At 37.2% G+C, this 24,361-nt stretch overlaps 1 protein-coding gene across 2 annotated transcripts in view; it reads left to right on the forward strand.

Annotated features, from left to right (window-relative positions):
- MDGA2 (MAM domain containing glycosylphosphatidylinositol anchor 2) overlaps positions 1 to 24,361 on the forward strand; it is a 241,464-nt gene that overhangs the window by 107,128 nt on the left and 109,975 nt on the right. For both annotated transcript variants that reach the window (XM_075192161.1, XM_075192162.1), the window contains exon 6: positions 7,794 to 8,087. In XM_075192161.1, the coding sequence (XP_075048262.1) occupies positions 7,794 to 8,087 (294 nt within the window). The remainder of the gene's footprint in view (positions 1 to 7,793; positions 8,088 to 24,361) is intronic.

Genomic DNA, 24,361 nt, shown 5'->3' on the forward strand with positions numbered 1-24,361 from the left:
GTGCTTGAATTTATTTGGCTGTAAAATTCTCGAACTTTAGATAGACTAAAATATTTAAGCTAAATTCGAGCTTGTTTGAACTTAAACATACATTGTATTGTATATTTAATGGATTTCCATGGGAATGGTGAGCTCAAACGTTAACAGTAGAATTTGCTGCTTGAATAATAAAAAAGATTAAAAATACAACAAATTTGGCCATTTTAACTTGAACTTGCAACGTTTTATAGTTTGACGGTTTTTGTTTTAACTGCAAGTCCTGAACTCCGACTTCTAACTGTGAATTTGGCCTCAACAGTTGCACCCAAATTTAACTAGCCAAAAGGTCATGAGCATACTGTGAACAAAGCCAATTAAATTGTGAACTAGTTTGAACAGTTCAAGCGTCTCTATTGAATGGCACGTACATACTATTGAGTGGCACATAAAATATATAGAATGTAACACATCCTCCCTTCTGCAAAATCTAGATAATAAAAGTCAAGGACGAGTTTCCAACATAAGAAAGCATAGGACCTTAAGCTGAGTGCTTTAATGTAGGACCCTGAATTTGCAGGTGACTTCTAACAATATTATAAGGTGTCCTTAGAAGACGTGAGTTTTCTTTTTTGAAAACAAATATTTTAGTATTTTGTTACTTATCACATACAGAACTCATTCCTTGTCCTCAGTGCCTAAGCCACAGGATGTCAAGTGTTGGTTTACTGATAGTGTCTGCATGTGCTTATTTTGTTCTGTCCAACTGTTATTAAACTTGGCTCCTTTCTATTATTTTTTTGCTTGTGACCCAGACCTTAGGTCATGTATTGATTATGATTCATTGTTGCCTGCCGTGGCACTTTGCTTTTTCCAGTCGTCTTGATCCCATTAACATATTGTCCTGTCCCTTATCAACAGTTTCCGAGTGGGGCTAGCCTTGGGGCTGTGACTTGTAAACATCCCGTGAAGAAGCCCATGAGCTCTCTGCAGATGACCTTGAATTCTGGGGTAATCATTAGACATTGCACTCCCCCAAGCAAGCCAGGGCAAATATTGAGCTGCAATGTGGACCTGCTACTGGTGCCCATGACTTGGCCTTTATATTAAATTATTATTTGTATAGTTATTTTTTAGTTGTATGATGTTTTTATGTTTTAAATGAAAGTTGTCACAAACCTGTTCTCTGAATGAGGTTTGTGTGAGATGGTGGGCATGGTTGGGCAATTTTGTTACAATGCTTATTACTAGAGCACATAGTGGATGGCTAACTGGCAAAAAAAATGGAGGAATGAAGGAGAGAAGCTACAGGTATTGTTTAAACAGTGGCACATTTATGGAATTAGTAGACAGGAAAAAGGTCTATTTTCAGACTCTAGTTTTCATTTTATAAACTATACATGAAAAATCTGATTGGTTGACTAACAACGCCTTTTTCCCGTGGACTAGTTTTCATAACTGTTCCCCGCTATATAATTATACAAGTATAACATCACTACGCACCGAAGAGAAAACAAAAATCACAGCTGTTATGTTACGCCTTTATTGACACCACTTATTTGATCTTATAATATAAATTTTTAATTTGTGATTGAATCCATTTCAGGGTTGTTAGATGTGGTGAAGATCAATTATAATTAGAGATGTTAAGGCTCGGTTCCTGGAGAACCAAACACACCCACACTTAGCAGATCCGAGTACCGAGCCGAGCGGTCACGCGCCCTCAGAATTGAAAACGAGGCAAAACGTCATTGTGATGTCTTTGGATCTCGGGAGTTTTGAATTCCATTTTAAGATCCAACATAGCGAGGGGCGGACCCCCATTTTTTTTTCTGCCACTGCTGTGTGCCAATGTGTCCTAGATGTGCTAGGAACTGCTGTGTGTTTGTGTCATTGCTCTGTCGCTTACCATCCAGCCAGGTCGCTGCAGTCTTTGTCCGAAAGTGTATGAAAATAATATTGTGACCTGTGAGGTGGTCAAAATTGACTGCAAATGACTTGAAATTAGTGTTATTGAGGTTAATAATAATGTAGGAACAAAAAAGGAGCAAAATTATGTGATTTTAGCATATTTTAGGATTTTTTCTAAAAAAAAACAAAACCAGAACACACGAGGGCTGTTTTGCCAAAACCAAAACACGAAGCTAATCCAGATCCAAAACCAAAACTAAAACCAGTTCACGGGGGTCAGTGAGCATCTCTAATTATACTGATTCAACAAAGTTGAGTAAATTTGATAATTTTCATAAAATAAGGCTTCAATCCTGGGATATTTACAAAGAACTTACGTTAAACTACGGGGACATTGTTTTAAAATGTATTATGATATCTGATATTTTACAGAAAATTTGGCTTCTACATGTGACCATTTTGCCATTTAGAGGTCCTGCTCAATTAATTTGTAGATTAAGGAGGATGGAAACATTCTAATTGTCTCATTCCCTGCTCCATTAATTTGCAAGTTTGATTATCATTCTATAGGCCATAGAAATTAGCGACATGATAAAGGGGCAATAAAGGTGATATTCATTCATCAGAAATGTTTGTATGCCTTTCCAGCAAATGGGCAGTTTTAGCTCTTTACCCCTGATTGCCTTCTCCAATCTGTACTTTTACTTCATGACCTGTTGTCCCTGTGTTTATCATTCTCAAATAATAATTTTCTCGTCTATAGGAGTCTTAGATCATTTACTAAATAATGTCTTTAGTTCCGATATGTTTGATCTGACTGTTCTGACCTTTGCTTATACTGAGTGCTAGCTCTTGTGTCTTAGAGCCTACAGCCCTATCACAGTTTCACTGAAGAATATATGGATATCTCTACTTCTGCTGCAAGGTTTAGCTCGTTTCTGTAGTATCACAGTGAATTGACAGTCTAACTTTGACAGTGATGCTTTTAACGTTTGCCTTTGAGATGTAGGAAGACGTGGGGAGATAACCATGTGGCTATCACTGGTATTTCTAATAATCCCATGTATGTTTCTACAACCGCTGTTACCGACGTGTAATATATAGAAAGTGTCATGCCTGTAAAAGGCCAACGCTATTTATGGCTTGTATTTTCAGCAAAGGGCAAAACAGACACAGGACTAGATCTTCACAAGCTACCGTATATGTATAATGAGCTCAGAGACATGTACACGCTTGTATAAATTATTTTAATGAAGACTAGACATTAATGTTACTACACTCCAAAAAAATGCTCTTTCACTGTCCCTAAATTATAAAACTGATTTAAGGGAACACCAAGCAGACCAATTGCTATGTAAAAAAAAGTCGAATACCATTTATCAATAAAATATAGGGTCTGATTTAGAGTTGTATGTAGTGATTCCTTGTTTCTGTATAAGCAAAGATCCATCTGCATACTTGCATTTTACTGTCTGTGTTTAGCGTTGTATGTAACTTAAGATATAATCAACCTGAAGGAGGGTCAGAAACAAAGTCTTGTAACGTAAGTATTTAAAGATACTTTCAACTACTTAATAAGACGCATCTCAAAGGGGTGTTCATTTGCCCCTGGAGGTGGTAGTCAGCAAATTGATGCTGACTACCCCGACAACACTTACCTCGACATCATCAAGATGAACGTCTCCTCCCAACGCACTATCAGTGACTACTGTTGTCAAATGCGACTTCAACCAATCGTCATGTAGGAAGAAGCCGGCAGCACTTAATGACGCCAGTGAGAAACGCGTTGGTATTATTGCTGCTGTAAGGGGGGTAATGTAAGTATGCACCCATGTATGATGTAGAAGCCTTTGTAAACTACATTGTACATTGCCGCATACTTACATTACCCCCTTAACAGCAGCAATAACACCAACGCGTTTCTCACTGACGACATTAAGTGCTGCCGGCTTCTTCCAACGTCACGAGTGGCTGAGGTCGCATTTGACAACAGTAGTCATTGATAGTGCATCGGGAAGGAGACGTTCATCGTGAAGATGTCGGAGTTAGTGTTGTCGGGGTAGTCAGCATCGATATGCTGTACCCAACCCGCTCCTGGCACGCCTCTATCCAAGCACACAGGGTGCAAATGTAAGATGCATGCAACTCTAAATACAGATGTGAGATGTGAGCATGCACAGGGCAACAATGTTACGCCAAGATGCATCTATGCACCATGCAAAGGCACTTATGTGTAACTCTAAGGGGAGATTCAATTAGTGTCTCCGAAACGTCCGTGAGACAATTTGCAGCAGAGATTTGACAGAAATCTCCGCTTATTGGGGTGTGAGGAAAGATGAGCTGATATTTTACCGTAATTGCAGACAGAGTGCAGCGCGATGTCTGCGCGCCACACCGCCAACAGATGAATCTCCCCCTAAATATTGATTTAATAATGTAAGTTACAATATGCAATAATTAACGCAATTCTCAAAACATTAAAAAAAAAACTAAATTAGGACATAATTTGCGATTTCAGTAACCCAAAGTCTGTGCCATTCAGGAAGTCTGCTGTGAATAGCAGAAGAAATGATCTCCCTTATTCACAACTTTTATCTCAAATGTTTACTGCTCTGATTAGATCGTGCTATACTGTTTAACAAGTTTAGTTTTCAAATACGTCGACGAATGCATAATTGTGAACATGAACATCTGGGTACCACCAACTTTAGTTATTGAGATGTCAATCAATAAAAGTAAAACGTCGGCGATGTCTGGAAACTCACTGTTATGTGATCATGAATGCACTGTATATGGACCTGACAAAGAGAACATTAGTTGCATAATAATAACATTATACCAGCCACAAAAGGCACCAGAGAAGGATGTAAACAAGTTAAACAATGGTATATATTTATTAGTATTTGGGATGTAAGTGAAAAAAATATCTGACAGGTCCATTTAAAATAAACTACAAATATATACTACATAAATAATAAGCGAGGGGAAACAGCAATTTTTTTTTAGGGTAAGTAGTACTTTTATTAGGTAGTATAACTGTTTAAGTCCGTGACGGGCACCAGACGGCCCTAGAGCCACATGCAGTCCTCAGAGTCCTCAAATGTGGCTTTTTTTGTGGTCCCTTAAGTATAGCAGATTGCCCATCACTGCTTGTGATGTAACGGCAAACATGGTCCGCAATTCTGCCAACAATGTATTATAAACTTAGGAACACAAACCTCTTTCAAATGTATTCTCAGTTTAACGAGCATGTAAACAAAATTGTACAATTTGGTCTGGTTGTGATAAATTACCCCTCAGTCGCGAAGGAGTTAATATTTGTTTCTTTACTAATTTAAGGATTGCTTTTTCTTTTTATTCTAAACATACAATGGAAAAATTAAAATAAATCGCACACGTTTACATTTATAAACATGCAACCCTTATAAAAGTAAATATATATATATATATATATGATTACTATGTATAAGTACAAATACATTAAGCGTCAATACATAGAACTTTCATGGGAACTTTTTACCCCAAGGACTATACACAGGACACGCGGTTACCCCCTAAGGTTAGAGGAGAGGACATTTCACAACCAGCAAAGGAAGGGGTTCTTTACAGTAAGGGCAGTCATAATATGGAATTCATTGCCAGGGAAGGTTGTGATGGCAGATTCAATGGATTAAGAAAGGGTTAGACAAATTTTTAGCGGAAAAGTGTATCCAGGGATACGACTGTTAATTAAAATGAAGGATAGTACTGGATATTGGGTAAAAATAGGACTGCAATATTGAGCCTGGGGGGATTTTCACAATTGAAACAGATTGGCGTTTGCTTACTCTGGATCAATTTCAAATATAAATGCAGGATCGCAGGAGATCCAAAATAGGTTGAACTTGATGGACTGGTGTCTTTTTTTCAACCTCATCAACTATGTTACTATGTTAATATGCTACTATAGTTTACCATCTCACAATGTTATAGTCAGCAAGACTTTCCTGTGTGATTATGAAAAATACATTGTGTTTCTATATTATACATGATCTCACTGTGGTCTCATGATCATCCTGCGTATGTTCAGTTTGTGTCTTTGTAGAAGAGTTATGCAGCAGCAACACCTGCTGGGAAAGACAGAGCAGTTACAATACGTTCTTGCCAAGAACATAGCATTCTATTTTGCTTTATATACACCAAGACTCCTCAGCACGGAACCTTCACTCGTACACCAGCTGATTTCTCCCGTCACTGACCCATGGTCTTTGTACATCAGAAATTGCTTAAGGCACAATTCTAATTATAACTCACCAGCTCCCTTTAAATAACACAGTGATTTTTTTTTCTTCTTCTTTTACGTTTGACTGCTGTCCAATGCTTTACGGACGCTTTGCATTAATATAGAGATGCTTATGGATGCAGACATTGAATTTGAAACATATAAATGTCAATGGTGTCGATTTAAAGGTTGTAAAACAATACGTCAATATCTTTGTTGTAAATGCCACTACAGCCGGTTTATATTTTAAATAGCATAAAAAAAAAAATGTATGTAGGAAAAAAATCTGATTTTTAATTTAAGCAGGGCCCTCTTAACAACATCTTGGGCCCCCGGGCACAGCAGTGCACCAGGGCCCATATCCCTGCAGCCCAGGGGGGGCCCGTCGGAGGCAGCAAATTAAAAAAAAATCCTGGGAAAAAAAAAAGACAATACTTACCTTGCGGTCAGCTGGCGATCCGGCTCCCTCCATTTAAGTGATATTGGAATTGTGTTATCTCTATTTTTTCTACTGTTGTTGCATTTGGTGCTTGTAATGTTTGTGGTTTTTGTCACACTCTTTTTATAACATTCATAATGTAATGCTGATGCTAAAATGTTTTAAAGAGATAGCTCACTTTTATTAGTTTAAGTGCATTATTGCAAATAAGAAAAAAACATGGAGTAATACAATTTTGGTAAAAATATAAATTGCAAGAACGCAGGAACTAAGGTGCAACAATAAATCCAGGTTGACAGTGGTTAGTGGATAACTCTGGGACAGTTCATTTTTTATTGAATGATTATAATACTACTATTAATGCCACTGAGATTAAAAGTCAAACCCACCACTTTTCCCATCAGGGGGTAAATGTATCAAGCTGAGAGTTTTCCAGGTGGTTTGAAAAGTGGAGATGTTGCCTATAGCAACCAATCAGATTCTAGCTGTCATTTTGTAGAATGTACTAAATAAATGATAGCTAGAATCTGATTGGTTTTTCAAACCCGCCGGAAAACTCTCAGCTTGATACATTTACCCCCAGGTCTGTCTTCATGCATTATAATTAAGGAGGTAGCTCATCTCAACACACCGTTCTTTTTTCATTCTTTTTTGTTTACCTTTAGTTTATATTGATTTAAAATACACTCGTCAAATGAGGGAGAAGGGGGAGACTGGTAGAATATTTATCAAACTGATTGTAATAAAGAAAACGTTAGATTAGTTAATTATTTAAAATAAATATCTAAAACAAGAATATGTTTGCAGATTGAAAAAAAAATATTTTTAGGATCAATTGATGATTGATCACATAAGATATAATGACTTCCTTTAGGATTAGTTTTATATGGGCTTTCTCTTATAATTCTTTAAATGGAGAAGAACTATAAAAGCAAGAAATATTTTTTTTTTTTTTACAAAATCTAAAAAAAAAATGTTTTTACATCTTAAATAAATATCTTTAACAGGATAGAGTGTAACAATGTACAATAAAAAATAAAAATAAAAAATTACAAAAAAGTAAAAATGTACAAAATGCCAACGACATTTTCAGATTCTTCCACTTTTCTAGACTCTAAACAATAAAAATTACAGAATTAAATTTGTGTCTTATTTCCGGTGTTTTGCATTTGGTAACAGAAATATTTATTTTGTTTTACATTTTAGTGCCACCAAATCTCACTGTTCCGAAAGGCAAGTCTCCGATGGTGACCAGGGAAGGAGACACCATAGAGCTACAGTGTCAAGTGTCTGGAAAACCCAAGCCCATTATCATGTGGTCCAGAGCTGATAAAGAGGTGCCGATGCCGGACGGATCAATGCAGATGGAGAGTTATGATGGAATATTAAGGATTGTAAATGTGTCACGAGAAATGACGGGAACATACAGGTGTCAAACAAGTCAATACAATGGATTTAACGTCAAGCCAAGAGAAGCTCAGGTTCAGCTGATTGTGCAATGTGAGTACAAAGGGTCATGACCGTTTTGTTTTTTTTGTTGCTATTTTTACATTGTTATAAAACCAGGTCCTGTCAATTTAACATTCTTGATTAGAAATGATTGATATGTTCAGGGGGAAAAATGAAGCAGGAGAAAGCAATTAAACATAATGAATACCGAACTGAAACCTAGAGTCACAAATTAAGATGTTATAGGAAATATACATTTTCAAGACTTTATTTGACAAATATACCATTATTGTACTGATCTATTTCCCTGTGAGCTGGGATTTAGCAAGCAAGGACATAGACCTGCGTCCTCTATTCTGGTTCCAAAACATCTTTATATGTTTGAGTCTGGTTAGGTTGAAAACATTCTCTCATTTGGTATAATTTATGGTAAGATGAAAAGTGTCTCTGAAGCTAATTGTACTGGATATTATAATTCTCAACTCTCCCAATATGTCATCAACTCAATCATCATTCATTCAAAATAATTTTGGTTTGTTTGCAAAAACTTGAAAACACTTTTGATTGGAGGGTTAAAGGAAATATATAATTAAATTTCATAAAATAAATAATTTTAATCTTCAAATAAAGTCAATAAATATCTCTAAATGATCACCTATCCAAACATGTTAATAGATATTTGCTGTATTTTGTTGTGCTAGATGCACCCACTGATGATGATGATGATGATGATGATAAGGAGTATCCTTTATATATAAAGTGCTGAGATAATAGGTAATAATATTGTACATTGAGGGGCCCAGGGGATCATGACAAAAACAAATGACATAAAATGACATTAAGAATGAAAGGCAGCAGCAGTGTCAATCACCAATAATAAAGCAGCCATTGAAGACTGGCATTTCTGCCACTGGTGGTCATCATCATCATCATCATCATTTATTTATATAGCGCCAACATATTCCGTAGCGCTTTACAATTGGGGGCAAACACAGTAAACTAATAAACAAACTGGGTAAAACAGACAAAGAGGTGAGAAGGTCCTGCTCGCAAGCTTACAATCTTTGAGACAATGGGAGTTTGATACATGAGGTTAAGTCTACATTTTGCGTTTCGGCCCAGCCAGACTGCAAAGGTAAAAGTGACTCACAAGCTAAATGATCCTGTCACACAACAATGTTGGTCAGAGGGTAGTTGTCTTGTGTGAAATTGTGTAATAGGGTAATGCAGTGAGGTTAAGAGGGTGGTTGAGGAATATTATAAGCTTGTCTGAAGAAGTGGGTTTTCAGAGAACGCTTGAAAGTTTGTAGACCAGAGGAGAGTCTTATTGTGCGAGGGAGAGAAATCCATAGAGTAGGTGCAGCCCGAAAAAAGTCCTGTAACCGGGAATGGGAGGATGTAATGAGGGTGGATGAGAGACGCAGATCTTGTGCAGAACGGAGTTGCCGAGTTGGGAGATATTTTGTGACAGGAGAGGAGATGTATGTTGGTGCAGCTTTGTTGATGGCCTTGTAGGTTAGTAAAAGTATTTTATATGGGATTCTGTAGAAAACAGGCAACCAGTGTAGAGACATACAGGGTGATTCAGCAGAGAAATAACGATTTGCAAGGAAAATCAATTTTGGTCTGGTACGGTTGAAATGAGGAGAGACGGCAAAGATGGAGACATACAACATAAACCTGTCGCTATAGAAATCTTAAGAACCAGCTTCTGGTAAGCATATCCGTCCTTCCCCATTTATATTAACTGAACCTCCTTCCTTGTTGGGTTCTAGAAAGGCTTTGCCATCATTGTGCAGGGGTGTAGCCTGGTGTCTTCCTTTGGCATCATGGTGGCAGAGTCAGGACACCTGTTCCCCAGCAGATGATGTGGGCAACTACTTTTATTCAACATCAGTCATATCAGCAATGAGTATCAACATTACTCACTATCTCTAAAATGTCTATTGTCCAAAATAAACAAAAAATATAAATGAATTGTAAATCATACATCTCGCAGTGTCCATACCTAAGGTGAAACAGGTGGAAATCTCCAGTCCGGTCTGACATAATCCAGAGTAAGGAGGCACTCTCTATAAAAAAAAATAAACGAAAAATGAGTGTGTAAGGTCCATAAAAGATCAATATAGGTCAACGGTGTTCAAAAGAACAGAGCAGCACTAGTAAAAAAAGAAATAATTCAATTCAAATCATATCATTACAAAGTACTGCCCATCGATTGTGTCAGTATTCCTAACTTTCTAGTTTCGATCTGCTCCTTTGAACACTGCTAATCTATAATCAAAAACACATAATGGTGCTAAAATTTAATAAATTTATAAGTGTCTAAAAATACTAGCTTATATTTAGACACTTTTATAAACGTATTGAATTATAGCGCTGTTACCTTATTAATATTAATTAGCTCAGTGCAGGAACCATTTTTTCTATATTCATCTTAGATGCTGAACTGATAAATTAGAAATATATATTCTTGACTATGATATCAAAAGGAAGCGCTATCTGTCCCTATCCCAAATGCTAAATCAATATTGCTTAGATGGAGTACAAAATAATGGTGAATGGTTTGTCCACCTCTGGCACCTTTTTGGCAGCGAAAGAGTTAAAGTGCAAATTTGGTAGAAAATGGACAAACTGATTAGTCTAATAAGGTTTCAAACAAATAGGTTAATGGGGGGTGGGTGAGGTCAACCACACTTTTAAATATTATACTTTTAGACCGTACTTTCCCTGTTATATATGTTACTGTATGTTACAAATATTCTTTGGAAGGTCTTATCCAGATGACTTGTATAAAATAAACGCTATTATAGAGAAAAAGATGTCGATTTTATTGGATTCACAGTCTAGTTAATTTAAAATCAAACCTTTATTTCAATTTCCTAAAAGTACTATTGTCATTGTTTGCAAAACTATTATTAAAATAATTTTTCAGAGAAATATGAAATCAATCTAGATCGAAAAAGAAAAATCAAATTATAAGTGATGAGAAAAAATGTACAATAGTGTCTTAAAATGTACCCTGGTTAGTGTGATGCGTGGGTTTCAATGTGTCTGGTATTTAACAGCAATTAAATATTAGTATAGTCCCCTACTTTCCTGTTCCACTTTTATATACGTTCTCAGCGTATATAATTACATAGTTAATATATCATTTCTGTTACATAATCCTGTAATGCCAGTAACTCCTGTATTAATATATTAACTTCACCCCAGTAGGTTCCGATAATTATTAAAATGATTCGTAATCAGAACAACATTTTGTTACTTAGTTTATATTCACCTTTGTTAAGTTCTTTTGTTTGACGTTCAATTTACTGATAGAAGCAAACATTATAAGGACGAGAACTGATTGAAATACTACCTAGTTGTAGTTGTTACTGTGGATATTTTAGGTGCTAGATGAATATATATATATATATATATATATATATATATATATATATATATATATATATATATATATATATATATATATATATATATATATATATATACTGTGCATGCAATAAAATTGGCATCTTCTTGTTCTCTTCATTAGTGTCTAGTCTAATAAAGTGGAATAATTAAAAAAAACTGCCTGTTTATCGTGAAGATCATGTGTAAGATACGATTTCTACCCTGAGTTTTAATCCTGAGTGAGAACGTTACCATACAGCTCTGTTATGGTTTCAGCCACTTATCTCTTCAGAAACTTTGTCGTGTTGGAGATATAATGAAAGGCCCATGCTGATGTGCTGGGATTGTTTTTCTATACTTTCAGATACATTGTGCTGTTCTGTGCTTTGTTTGTTTCTGGGCTTCCCGTGATAGCAGGTAGATTCGTATGTGACAAGCTTGCATATTAAGTGGATCATATTCTTTTTTAAGATTATAGATTATTGTCACGTATTTTGCTGGGAATATTAAGTTAAGCATATGGACATATTTTTTTGCAATGTTTAATGGCTTGTCCACTTTGAACAAACCTTCCTTAAACAATCTGGGCCGGTACATGTAGCAATAGTGGGTTTCATTTTGGGAATTTATCCAATAGTCAACAACAGCTTTAAACTTACTTAGATCTTTTTCAAATTACAAAGAGGCAGACTCTTTACCCTCACTGGGGGAATATGTAGCTTCTCCAAGAGAAGGTGCAGAGGTATGACTGGTTGCCACATAGGCTTTAGCTTGGGGCACCGGGTGTAAGGGCAACACTCTTTATGCATCATATTTTTTATATTTTTATTTTATACATGATTGACGATAAAAGTATATCAATGATTAGAACTTTTGCTGAATTATTAAAATGTATTCAATTTATGCAGATATGAGGTCATTTGTTTCACAGTATGGAAAGCTATTTCTGGTGCACCAGTGTGAGTACTGGGAGGCACAGAAAATGTTGCAGAGAAAGGCAAGAAGTGTAAATCCTGTTCCTGAGTGCTCAAATCATTAAATATTAAAATGGAGAGACTAGACCCTCGTTTTGTTGAGTCGTTTCTTTACAATTTGAGAGTCAAAAGAGCAGATACAGGACAGTACTCTAGAAAAGTTGGTTTAATGAGGAGGTTCATAAGGAGGAACATCATAGGAACATTTGCAAGCACTGTACTCCTTTGCCCCAAGACTGAATGGGATGCTCACAGGTTTGTTTAACAAGAAGCTGCAATTCCATTTTGGACCAGCCACCAGATTGATCAGAATTATTTAAGATACCATTTTATACAGGTACTGACCTGTTAGATCTTTCCAATTGGGAACATTGGAAATTATATGACTAATATAGACATAGATTCAGCTGCTTGGCAATCAAGTTAAGCAGTCAGATCTAACATGTGCAAAGTTAGCAGTAAAGACGCTGTAGTTTTCTCTCCAGTGATTGGCCGGAGGGCACCTGATAGGATTGTAATGGGTGGGTCTGAAGAAGAATTTAAGTGATTGAGTAACTCATGTCCACTCACTTGTCACCATCTGTAGCCCAGAGCACCACATTTTTTTCAAAGCATTTAAAAGCCAGTCACTGTGAAATACAGCAAGTGACTTTCCTGCAGGCTTTATGCCATGGTCCTACCTTTTTTCTGAGTGCTTTATTATTTTGGAATCTATGGCTGATGGCACATTGTACCTCCATAAGAGTTTTGCACAGCCGTCATGTCTCACCTGGTCTTGTCTCACTAAAGGGATATGCTGTAGCCTCTCTGAACTATAGACAACACTATCAGCACTATATACCGATACTACCACTTAGTGCTTTGCAGCACAGAGAGAAGCTACCTGACATTGAGATTGAGGAAGAGAAGACAATAACTGCAATGTAGGGAAATTTATTCCATCAATAAGAAATGTAGACTTATAAATAAGTTCATGAGTCAACAGAGGCAGAACACGACACTGCCGGGATTCATAACAAAATTTGAGAAGGGGTCCAGCTTCTGGACCCTCATTATGCTCTAAGAAAACGTCAAGGCCACTTCACCTTTGGGCCCCAGAGCATCCTTGCCCATTGCAGTAATGGTAGATCCACAACTGTTAGTCACCTTGGACCAGGGGCAAGCTGGGCAGGGGGGCATCTTCTCCCCGGATCGGTCCCATAGTGGACTATCTTGGACTGGATCTTTGGACCACCTGCATTTTTTCCTTTAAAATGTTCCTAATAGGCTGCTGATTCGAGCCTTGCCCACCGGGCTAACATTTGCCAGTCCTCCCCTGCCTTGGAATATATTTTAAGAGCAGACATTTTCGTGACAGTATTCCTATAACTATGTCCATTTTAATGCTTGCTTTGCCTTTAATCTGTATAATTTGTGTATCATCCAGCTGGACTTCTTAGCAAACAATACATTGAAAAATTGTGGTTGTATCCCAGCTGCATAATTAGCAAATACTAACCTATTTCAAAGTTCATGCTTAGATCATTCCATGTGCTGTACCTATGTCACAGTCAATTAGCACCGGGAGATTAGATTTCTACAAGACTCATAGTTGCTGTTTCAGCTCTGCTCACAATGCAACTTCCAAAAAAAACCACGACCAGCATTTCTAAACGCAGAATGGATTTATAATGAGGCAATATTTTTCTTTGTACCATAAGGACTAATTACAGGTTACAATGTTATTCAAGGTTATATAAACCATATTGTTGGCATCTGTTTAAAACCTTAATGCAGATTATTCTCTAATTGTTTTGTTTTCTAAAATCACACATAGAAGTTTGTGTTTTTGAAGATGTTGCCTTTACAAAATATGAAAAACAAAATAAAAAGTAATAATAATTTTGAGTTTGCATCCAATGAGTATTCTCCCCTATTCCTATTGCAGGACATCTTATAACTTACAATTGGAAGTATATTTTTTAAGCAAAGAAGTAGAGGTGAATGAGACAATTGGGCACAATTTGATGTAATCCAAATTTCATTTAGAGTCAGACAATTGAAAACATAATTTTAAATTGTTTATTTGAGCTAGTCAAGGATTTGTGAATTGATTTTCTTGAAAAAATTTCCTACATTGTTTTGCAAATCTAACTGTGGTAATGATCAAACATCTATACCGAGCAGTTATGTGTTCAACATCCTGCTAACACCTATAAACTACATACGGATTCATGAAGTGGTAATAAGCCTGTTGGGCCTATTTATCAATCTGTTGTGATATGACCAACAGATTGATTGATCTAGCACCACGTATAGAAAATCTTTTTGCCGATATTTATGAATAAAATATCACCTAGGCAGCTGAGCAATACTCGGCCTTCTCACTGTCCAGGAGCGATAAAGCGTAACTTACCGTTTTGACAGGCCAGTCTCGTCGGATATGAACATGAGTGACCCGACTAGCCCCAGATCATGCATGGAATGTGAAGCTGAAAGCTCAGGTGTGTGTATGTATGTGTATATGTATATGTATGTATGTATGTATAAGTGTGTGTGTATGTATATATGTATGTGTGTGTGTGTGTATATATATATATATATATATATATATATATATATATATATATATATATATATATATATATATATATATATATATATATATACACATACATACATACATACATACATACATACATACATACATACATATATGTATACATGGAAAAGTAAGCATGCAAATGCAGAAAGCTACAGGCAGATCCTGACATCTGCTCTTCATAGTATTGGTAACTTCCTACTTGGGTGGCTACTGAATAGCTTTGGCACGGCCAAGACTGACAGATGTGGAGCTTGCAGCTGATTTGATACAGATAAGCGATTTTATGAATTTTCTCAGATTGTAGATACAGGTGATATCGAAATATCCAGCATATTGTGAATGATTGAGCTTCTTTTCTTCCTATATCTGGTACACATTTAATACCTACGGGTATTTGGGGTGGTATTTCCCAGGAACATACTACACTATCAGGTGCCCTTGTGTTCCTTCTGCTTACTTTTCCAGAATTTACATTTGTGGTACCATACGAAATTACTGAAGGAAGGCTGCCACCTCTTATGGAGGAAGTGGTTTTGATGTTTATGGACATATGCTAAATGACTTTCAATTTTTAACTGAGCGCCTCTGTTTATTTCAATTTTTTTGCATATATATATATATATACATATACACACATAGAGAGAGAGAGAGAGATAGAGATATATATATATATATATATATATATATATATATATATATATATATAAAGAGAGAGAGAGATAAATAGAGAGAGAGAGAGTCACAGTGTTGGCAACTTACAGCAAAAACCTACTTGGCTGGGGTAGCTAACAGAGACACACCACGTCCGCTTAGTCCTGAGAGCACTGGTTGTGAGGTACAAGCTGAAGTCAAAGGGTGGAGATGGTAGAATAGTGATGGATGAAGTCAGGGTCAAGGAATTGGAGAAGGTAGAACAGTGATGGATATTGCCAAAGACAAGGGATTGGAGAAAGCAGAATAGTGATGGACAAAACCAGAGTAAAGGGATTGGAGAAGGCAGAATAGGGATGGATGTGCCAGAGTCATGGGATTGGAGAAGGTAGAATATTGATGGACAAAGCTAAAGTTAAGGGATTTGAGAAGGTAGACTCATGATGTATAGTCCAACAAAACAAGTCTTCTACAAAGCTGTGCAGTGGTCCAGGTGAGGTGACTAGTTAGATTGCTGCTCTTAGCAGAGTGCTAATTACAGGAACCGATGGAAGCTGTTTGTAGCTGTCATTGTGAACTATTTTCTGACAGCTGCCTTCTGGAGCTAGTGTTGTGAATCCTCACAGGGTGTATGCATATCACTTTGGAAGGACTTGCAAAATGGATTTTAGTAGTAAATAATTATTTCGTCTAATGGTAACCATTTAAATGACTAGGTGGGATGCAAGTCAAAGTGCTTCCTCAGCCTTATACGGCACAAAGAAAAACATTAACAAAAGAGCAGTTTGATCCATGGTCCTCAACATATTCTCCAAATATCTCTAATGTACTGTAGATTGTTGTATATGTAGATCATAAAATGTGGGTAACAATATTATATATTATATTTGAGTTGTAATTGCTATTTATATTTTTTATTTTTTCTATTTCCCACCTATCAGACTACTACACCCATTATCATCAATGGCTCATAGATCGAACAAACTAGGCGCTGTTTGTGCAAAGATTCTACTTTAAATCACTTTTGTTATTTTCCTAACTCGCTCTATGTTTTATAAGTGTGATAAACACCACCTTCTAGGAGTACTTTTGCTACTTATTTCAGCACTGACACAGCTGGGTTTCTGACTAAAATAAAAGCCATTAGGAAGTGTGTAACGGCTAGAGATTGGTAAGACGACACTACATGTGGTGCTGCATGAGTCAGTGGCTAATGCCTACAAATAGAATTATTCTAACAGAAATAATGTATGTGCATTACAGTATAAAGGCATAGGTGTCTGTTTATGTAGAGCCAGTCTACTTATTGCACTGATAGATTTTTTTATTTAGCGCAATTTCTGATTAAAATTTCTCCAGTGCAGCTAAGACATGCTCTGCTCTCTGGCGATACTGCGATACTGGACTTGCTCGCCAGGCCAGTCTGTGGTCAATCTGCATATGCATAAATGCAAAACACTGAATAAGTGTCATGGGGTGTCACTCACCCAAGGTTTTAGGCACGCCCTAGTCCTTGGCATCCTGGACTACCGACTTAGTTCGCCTAGTGGTAGCACTAGACCTCCACGGGGGAGGTGTGTGCAATTTGCACCAAGCAGTTCCAGGCCCAACTGCCCATGGCGGGAAACAGGAAGTGATGTAAAGATGTACGCATCATCATCAACATTTATTTAGATAGCGCCAGCAGATTCCGTAGCACTGTACAACTGGGAACAAACAGTAATAAAACAATACTGGGTAATACAGACAGAGAGGTAAGAGGACCCTGCTGGCAAGCTTACAATCTATGTGACAATGGTTTGATACACAAGGATAAGTGCTACATCATATTGCATGTTGGTCCAGCTAGAATGCAAAGGTTACAAAGTATTTAGTGGGCTGTATCTTCAGTCACACCGCAATGTTGGTCAGAGGGTTGTGGTCAGTCTTGTGTTAGCTCTGTAGAGGGTGGTAATAGGGTAACCTAGGGAGATTAAGAGGGTGGTTGAGGAATATTATAAGCTGGTCTGAAGATCTGACCAGATAGTATTTTTTTTCAATAGCTGTATTAATTAGAGAAGTATAACGCATAAGGTTGTTTTATCTCAGTAAATGTCTGTTCCCAGTAGACCAATTGGGCACTAAATTTACACACATGTAGACCAGACATTGGTATCCTTTAGCTGTCCACCTGCTGTAGAAGCTCAAGTCTAATGGCTATATTCCATTAGATTTATTAACATAACATATTTGAAGGCCACTTACAACAACATTTACTTTGTATCTTATTGAATCACGTATATAAGATATATTGATGTTTGTGTTTATATTTTTACTATTATGTTTCTTGACTAATGTCAAGGTCTCAACCCAACCATCTGTATTCCATGCAATGTTAATCATAGTAATACATTCTGCTGCAATGTCTATGAAATCATACAAAGAAATAATTGTATTACTAGCAAATATGACCAATTAATTGATGCCCCCCCCCCCCTGGTGTTTCTTCACTGATAGCGGGACTACCTAAAATTGCTGCTGTCTGACTGATAATATTGTCACTCACAGACATGATCATTCTGAGCTTCCTTTTTTAATCATCAGCTTGCAAGACAAGACAGGTATCTTCTGCATGCTTCCTAAAAGCCATTACTTTAAGGAGGTGTCCTATCAGGAAAGGGTGACCACATAATTTGAAATGGGTTTGGTTTGGGTGAATTCGGGGTGTGACTTAATTTGTCACAATTTTCTAATTGGTAATATTAGTAGTTAATCAATTTGAGACTAACTGCATGTGAACAAACATGGAGGAAGATACATTGTCCAGCCCACCATAATTCCACCCAAGATGTCTCACCGCTGTTTTACATATGTGCATTTTTGTTTTGTTTTTTAAATCTCTTTAATAAATATACAAGTTAAAATTGATGGCTGCATTGAACAATGTTAATACTGCAGTTTGTACAATTCTGAAATGGAATGAACGTGGGAAGATTGTGGGTTTAAGAAGTAAATAAAAAATGTTTTTAAATAACTTTATTAATAACTTAACAAAGCAAACACATACAGTACAGTAGTTGTCACAATAAGCATATGAACAATCCTTGCTTTAACGCCTCCACACAACAATTACTTACCATGGGAGTCTTTGTTCTTCAAGCTTGGGTATTGGTGGCGGCTTTGTCATCAGCTATCATCTTGTCAGTCTCACAGCATACAAGCACTATCACGTCACGTTCCACGAAGTCACGTAGGTTTTCATTATTTTCAAGCTTCAAACATACATACAGAGGCAGCACAGAAATGCCAGTCGACGATAGCTGCTTCAATATTTGTGCTTGATGATGCTTCTGCCTTACAGTAGCCTTACTCACTTTCCACATCCAACATCAAACAGCTATTTATTATTCTGCTACCTTATGTATCAAAATGTTCTTTAAACCTCTTAGATTGTAAGCTCACTTGTGCAGGGTAATCTTTATCTTCTGCATAATGTCATTGTATGTTATTTGTTTTATGTCATGATCCCCCCCAATGGACAGCAATGAATAATATGTCTGCACGTATAGAACACTTGGTAGAACTATTGTCTCTCTGAGAGCTTCAAACAGCTGCCACAACCAAAGCAAACCCCAAGGCTATATATGCTGTTAAAACATATTCTGCATCTGTAAATGGTAGACCAACTGACACTTGCTTTCTGCTGGATCAGGAGATTGGGTTATCTCATCTTGACTTGAGATAACTGAAGTCACCAATCCAATCCAAGTCCACATCCCTGTGAGTCAACTTTTGCTAATTCATGTCTTGATTCTGATTAAGATATTGTATAGCTCTCTTGACTGCATTTCAGTCTCCTTGGTAAAACTTACTAACACATTTACAGAGAACTTTCATTGCAACACCTTTTTGTGTAGACAATGACCCTACTGCTTGCCCTAACCTCCCATTGTTGATTAGAACATCATTTTCTCGTTCCAACCTCAGCTATACCCATCAATGTTAATACAGATTTGGTTTCATTTATCACTTTGGTTGAGTAGAAGTCTTTCATCTTCCCCTCTCTGAATATGGATTTCAAGGAATGATGTCACATTTCTTAAGTGCTTAGTTACAAAGAGTGGAGATTGGTAAGACAGCACTGCATGTGGTAATACTCAGCGGCTAATGCCTATAAATAGAATTGTTCTAACAGAAATAATACATCTGTGTTACTTTATAAAGGCATAAGGGGGTGTTTATGTCAAGCTAGTCTGCTTATTGCAGCGATAGAAAATTTCTGTATCGCAATTTCTGATTAAAATTTCGCCCAGGAGAAAGTTTGTGATCTTCTGTGTAAATTATGATTAGATCATCTACATAGAGAAGCAAATCACCTCTTTCTCATCTTTACACTTGGAGTACTAGCATAGATCAGCTGGACTTTGTGTAAAACCTTCCTCTAACAAAACCTTGGTCATCTTAAAGTTCCATGCTGTGGCTGATTGCTGGAGTATTCTTTGTAGCTTGCAAACAAGGTGTTCTTCTTCGTTACTTGCATATACTTCAGTTTGTGTCAAGTACTCCTCCTTGTTATCTTGTCATCATTGAGGAAGGATGCCTTTTTGTCTAACAATGTTTTCACTTTCATCTTCTATGCAGCTGTCCCAACCATCAGGGCCATGAATGTACTTTGTTAAGCGACTGGAGTAAAGTGACTGCATAATCCACCATTTTTTTTGTACACATATCTGTGCAACAAATCTTGCCTTGCATGCTTGTCTAGTGGTACGAACATATCTCTATATGGTAAGGTTTTCTTTTGCTGCCTCAGAGAGTTCAAGCTTCAAAAACCAAGTAAAGAAAGAAAAATTTTACCAATAATTTCAAAGCATAAATATGGCAATCCTAAAATGTGATGTTGAGTTCAGAATCTGCCCCATTGGCCGTGGTCGGGAAGCAAACTCATGATGTGAGGCAGAAGTGCTAACCACTAAGCCACCGTGCTGCCCCTACTTACATACTTTATGGTCAATCTTGTCCTAAACATTCACAAGTATCTTGTCGATAGAATCACTGTAGTCTGTTAGAGTCTAATCACCGTCTGCTGGAGGCTTGCTTGAAAGGATTTCCCATTCATTTCAGTTGACCCTATTTCGTAAGACCTAGCTTCCTATCTATGGTAGCCTCTGAGGGTCAACATGTTTACAATGCGTGCAATGTCAACGGTACCAACGCGTTTCGTCCCTACGTGGGACTTCTTCAAGGGTCTTCACTACAATCTTGAGGGCATTTATACTACTAACAATCTTCAGGTTATTTATCTAAAAAATGTATAAAAAAATATATCCTGCAATAAGGGGGAAAAAAGTGGTAACCTGTTCAATTACCAAGTCGGATATTGATTGAGAGATTTCATCTGCTCATCATCAGCTTTAATTAGCTTCTGCTTCTCATTGATAATCAGTGTGCATCTCTTGCCATCACTGATCTGAGGTTGTGATTCTGTGTGAACCATGTAGGACAGATATTTGGCTGGATTTTCTTGTTCAGTCTAAGGCTAATGTGGTACTACTTTCTTTCCTTCTTAGATAGTTGGATCAGCTAGTTTGGTTTTGATGTGACTCCTGTGTTTCCGATTAAGCTTGTTGCTAAGGCTGAACTGTCTTGAAATTTAAATGATGCAGAGTCTTCATCAATCACAATCAGTGTTTCCACTTACAGGTTTTTTTCAAGGTTTTTCACATTTTTTCCCAGTCCTTGTTTACTCTTCCTGTTAAATTTATAATTTTATTTATCTACTATGGTGTTTTAAATAAAAATTTTGACAAGGAAATTTGAATTTTGACCGGGTCAAAAAAAGTCAAGACAAGGAAATCTGAAATTTGAAAGTGGAAACACAATGCTTCCTTTTATTGTTATCTGTGCTATATGAAATTTATTATTTACTCAATAGGGGTCCTTGTAACAGTATTTACTGATGAGCCCTACATGTCCCAGTCCAACATTAGGTACTAGGCTAAGGGCTAGATTTACTAAACCGCGGGTTTAAAAAAGTGGAGATGTTGTCTATAGCAACCAATCAGATTCTAGCTGTCATTTTGTAGAGTACACTAAATAAATGACAGCTAGAATCTGATTGGTTGCTATAGGCAACATCTCCACTTTTTCAAACCCGTGGTTTAGTAAATCTAGCCCTATGTCTCAGGAAAATCACTGTGTACCTACTGAAATTATTTTATTTAGTATATTTTTGTCCAGATACTTTTTGAGGGCTAGGGTTAGCACTATATTAAATGGCCCTCATTTACAAAATACACTTGATATGCAGAGCAAAACGCCTTGGTGTTTCACTGGTACTCCTAATTTGCCGGCCTAGTGCACATATACTTTCTACTCACAGGAGTGACATATGTTTTAGAGGGAGATAAGTTTGAGAAAATGTCATGAATCTTGCAGGGTATAAATAGAAGAACAAATGCTTGAACCAAAATAATTTAAACGTTTTGTTGGAAAAAGAACGTAAATGTAAGAAAAATTAACCTTCTAAATGTAGTGCATAAAAGGCTTAATGGTTGATGCTCAACCATGAAATGACTCTTCAACATCATAACTCACACCTCAACATAACATAAATACACAGACACCAGAGGTTTGGCAAACAAAAAGGTCAGTATTATTAATAGAAACATATGGTGGAGGAGAAATCATGAGTAGCTCAGTTAGAATCAATCCCAAACATGTCACAGTGAGGGTCACCCACTCTCTTGACACGAATCAATGGGGGGATGTTTTCCTCCCAGGAGGGCACCCGTACAACAACTCGGTATCCATACACCCTAAGCCTTAGAGGATCTGCATCCCCTACTGGGCTGACATAACGCAAACAACAAGCCCGCCTCTGAGGACTGTGACTGTAACTGAACCTAAAGCCTGACACTTCAATGGAATGCAGACTCCTCGGGTTAATATCCATGAGTACATCAAGTACTGGCTTCTGGCTGCTAATGCTTTCCGGTCTACCAGTGCAAGGCATCACTGCAACAAAATCAGACCACATGGCCCCACTCACCCACCAGCAATGCGTGAACCAGCAAAACATTGGAACACCAATACAGGGACTGGCACCCAGAACCCTCTGTAACAAATGAGTTTAGTCACCCCAAGCACTGACTGACCAGCATACTGGCCAGGACAACCAGTAAAAAACCCTGGTACCAGGAGACATCATGCAGGTATAAGAAGCCAGGTATGGGAGGGTGGGAAACTTGCACAAAGAGGACGGTCATCAGCCCAGTAGGAAATGTATAACCAGGCATGCTGTACAACTCCGACCATGACACACCATGGGAGTAGCCTGACAAGCCTGTCATGACCCTTTTTTTTTAACCCCTTAAAGGATAGAAGTCTATCTTAGACTTGATCACAAACCTCAGCCATTTATTTCAACTGAGGGATGACCATCCTTCAGTTGAAATAACATATTTAAGGCATTGGGCAGGTTTGATTATTGTTTTATAACTCTCATCTTCAAGTATATCAAGCAGGTCGGGATTCTAGGAGGTCCTTATTCATGGGGCAGCACAATGGCTCAGTGGTTAGCACATCTGCCTCACAACACTGGGGTCATGAGATAGATTCCCGACCATGGCCTTATCTGTGTGGAGTTTGTATGTTCTATCCGTGTTTGCGTGGGTTTCCTCTGGGTGCTGCGGTTTCCTCCCACACTCCAAAAACATACTAGTAGGTTAATTGGCTGCTATAAAAAAAATTGACCCTAGTCTCTCTCTGTCTCTGTGTGTATCTTAGGCAGTGTAGACTGTAAGCTCCAATGAGGGCAGGGACTGATGTGAGTGAGTTCTCTGTACAGCGCTGCGGAATTAGTGGCGCTATATAAATAAATGATGATGATGCCCATATGAATTAAAATATTTTAAAAAAATTAGTTATTATTCCATTTGTGGGAGAGAAATCCTCAAACGTGATCTGTCAGGGGTATGTGAGATCCTAACTTGGAAACCCCTGCAGTAGATCATCCTGTTGGCAGATTTCTCTCAACATACCTGTGTTGGGCTTACTTAACATGGTGCAAATGTTTTACTGGAACCCATAGTAACCAATCAAATATCAGATCCAACTAAGCGAACATCTGATTGGTTGCTATGGATACAGATATGCTCTAATAAAGCATTTTTTTTTTAATACACCTTATATTTTTCTATGCTCTTTTCCATTCAAAAAAACATAATACGTGTTTACAGTAAAAAACGATTTCTTTTATACACAGTGTAGTTGGCAATAGAACTTTTATTTTCCTGTGTCCTTCAAAAAACAAGGTTCCTGTATCTGGACCAAGAAATCATACAGTGAGTTACCAAAGAAACCTTTAGCTGTAAACAATGAATCATCCAACTGTTTTATACATTTTAAACGCAGAATTCAAGTTCAAAGCAAGTTCAAGGCAGATAGAGAAATGAAATCAGTGCTGCGAGCTGGAGAAGATGTGATGTATTTTTATAAATTCGATCTGGCATGAATTAAACTTTCTGTTCCTACATGTAAAAGTTTTTTTGTTTTGTTTTTTTCTGCTACAGAACAATAGAAATGTCAGCCTTAATGCAGCGCTTAATAAACTGTCCCTGAACTACACGTTTTACATGATAATTTGGGTTCTGAGTAGAGAAGAACAACATTTTTATAGCTATCCTCTGAAATATTCGCCTCATTCTTGGTTTGGCCATGAAATTCAGCATGTTTCC

The sequence above is a fragment of the Mixophyes fleayi genome, chromosome 12 (assembly GCF_038048845.1).
Source record: "Mixophyes fleayi isolate aMixFle1 chromosome 12, aMixFle1.hap1, whole genome shotgun sequence".
Lineage (NCBI taxonomy): Eukaryota > Metazoa > Chordata > Amphibia > Anura > Limnodynastidae > Mixophyes > Mixophyes fleayi.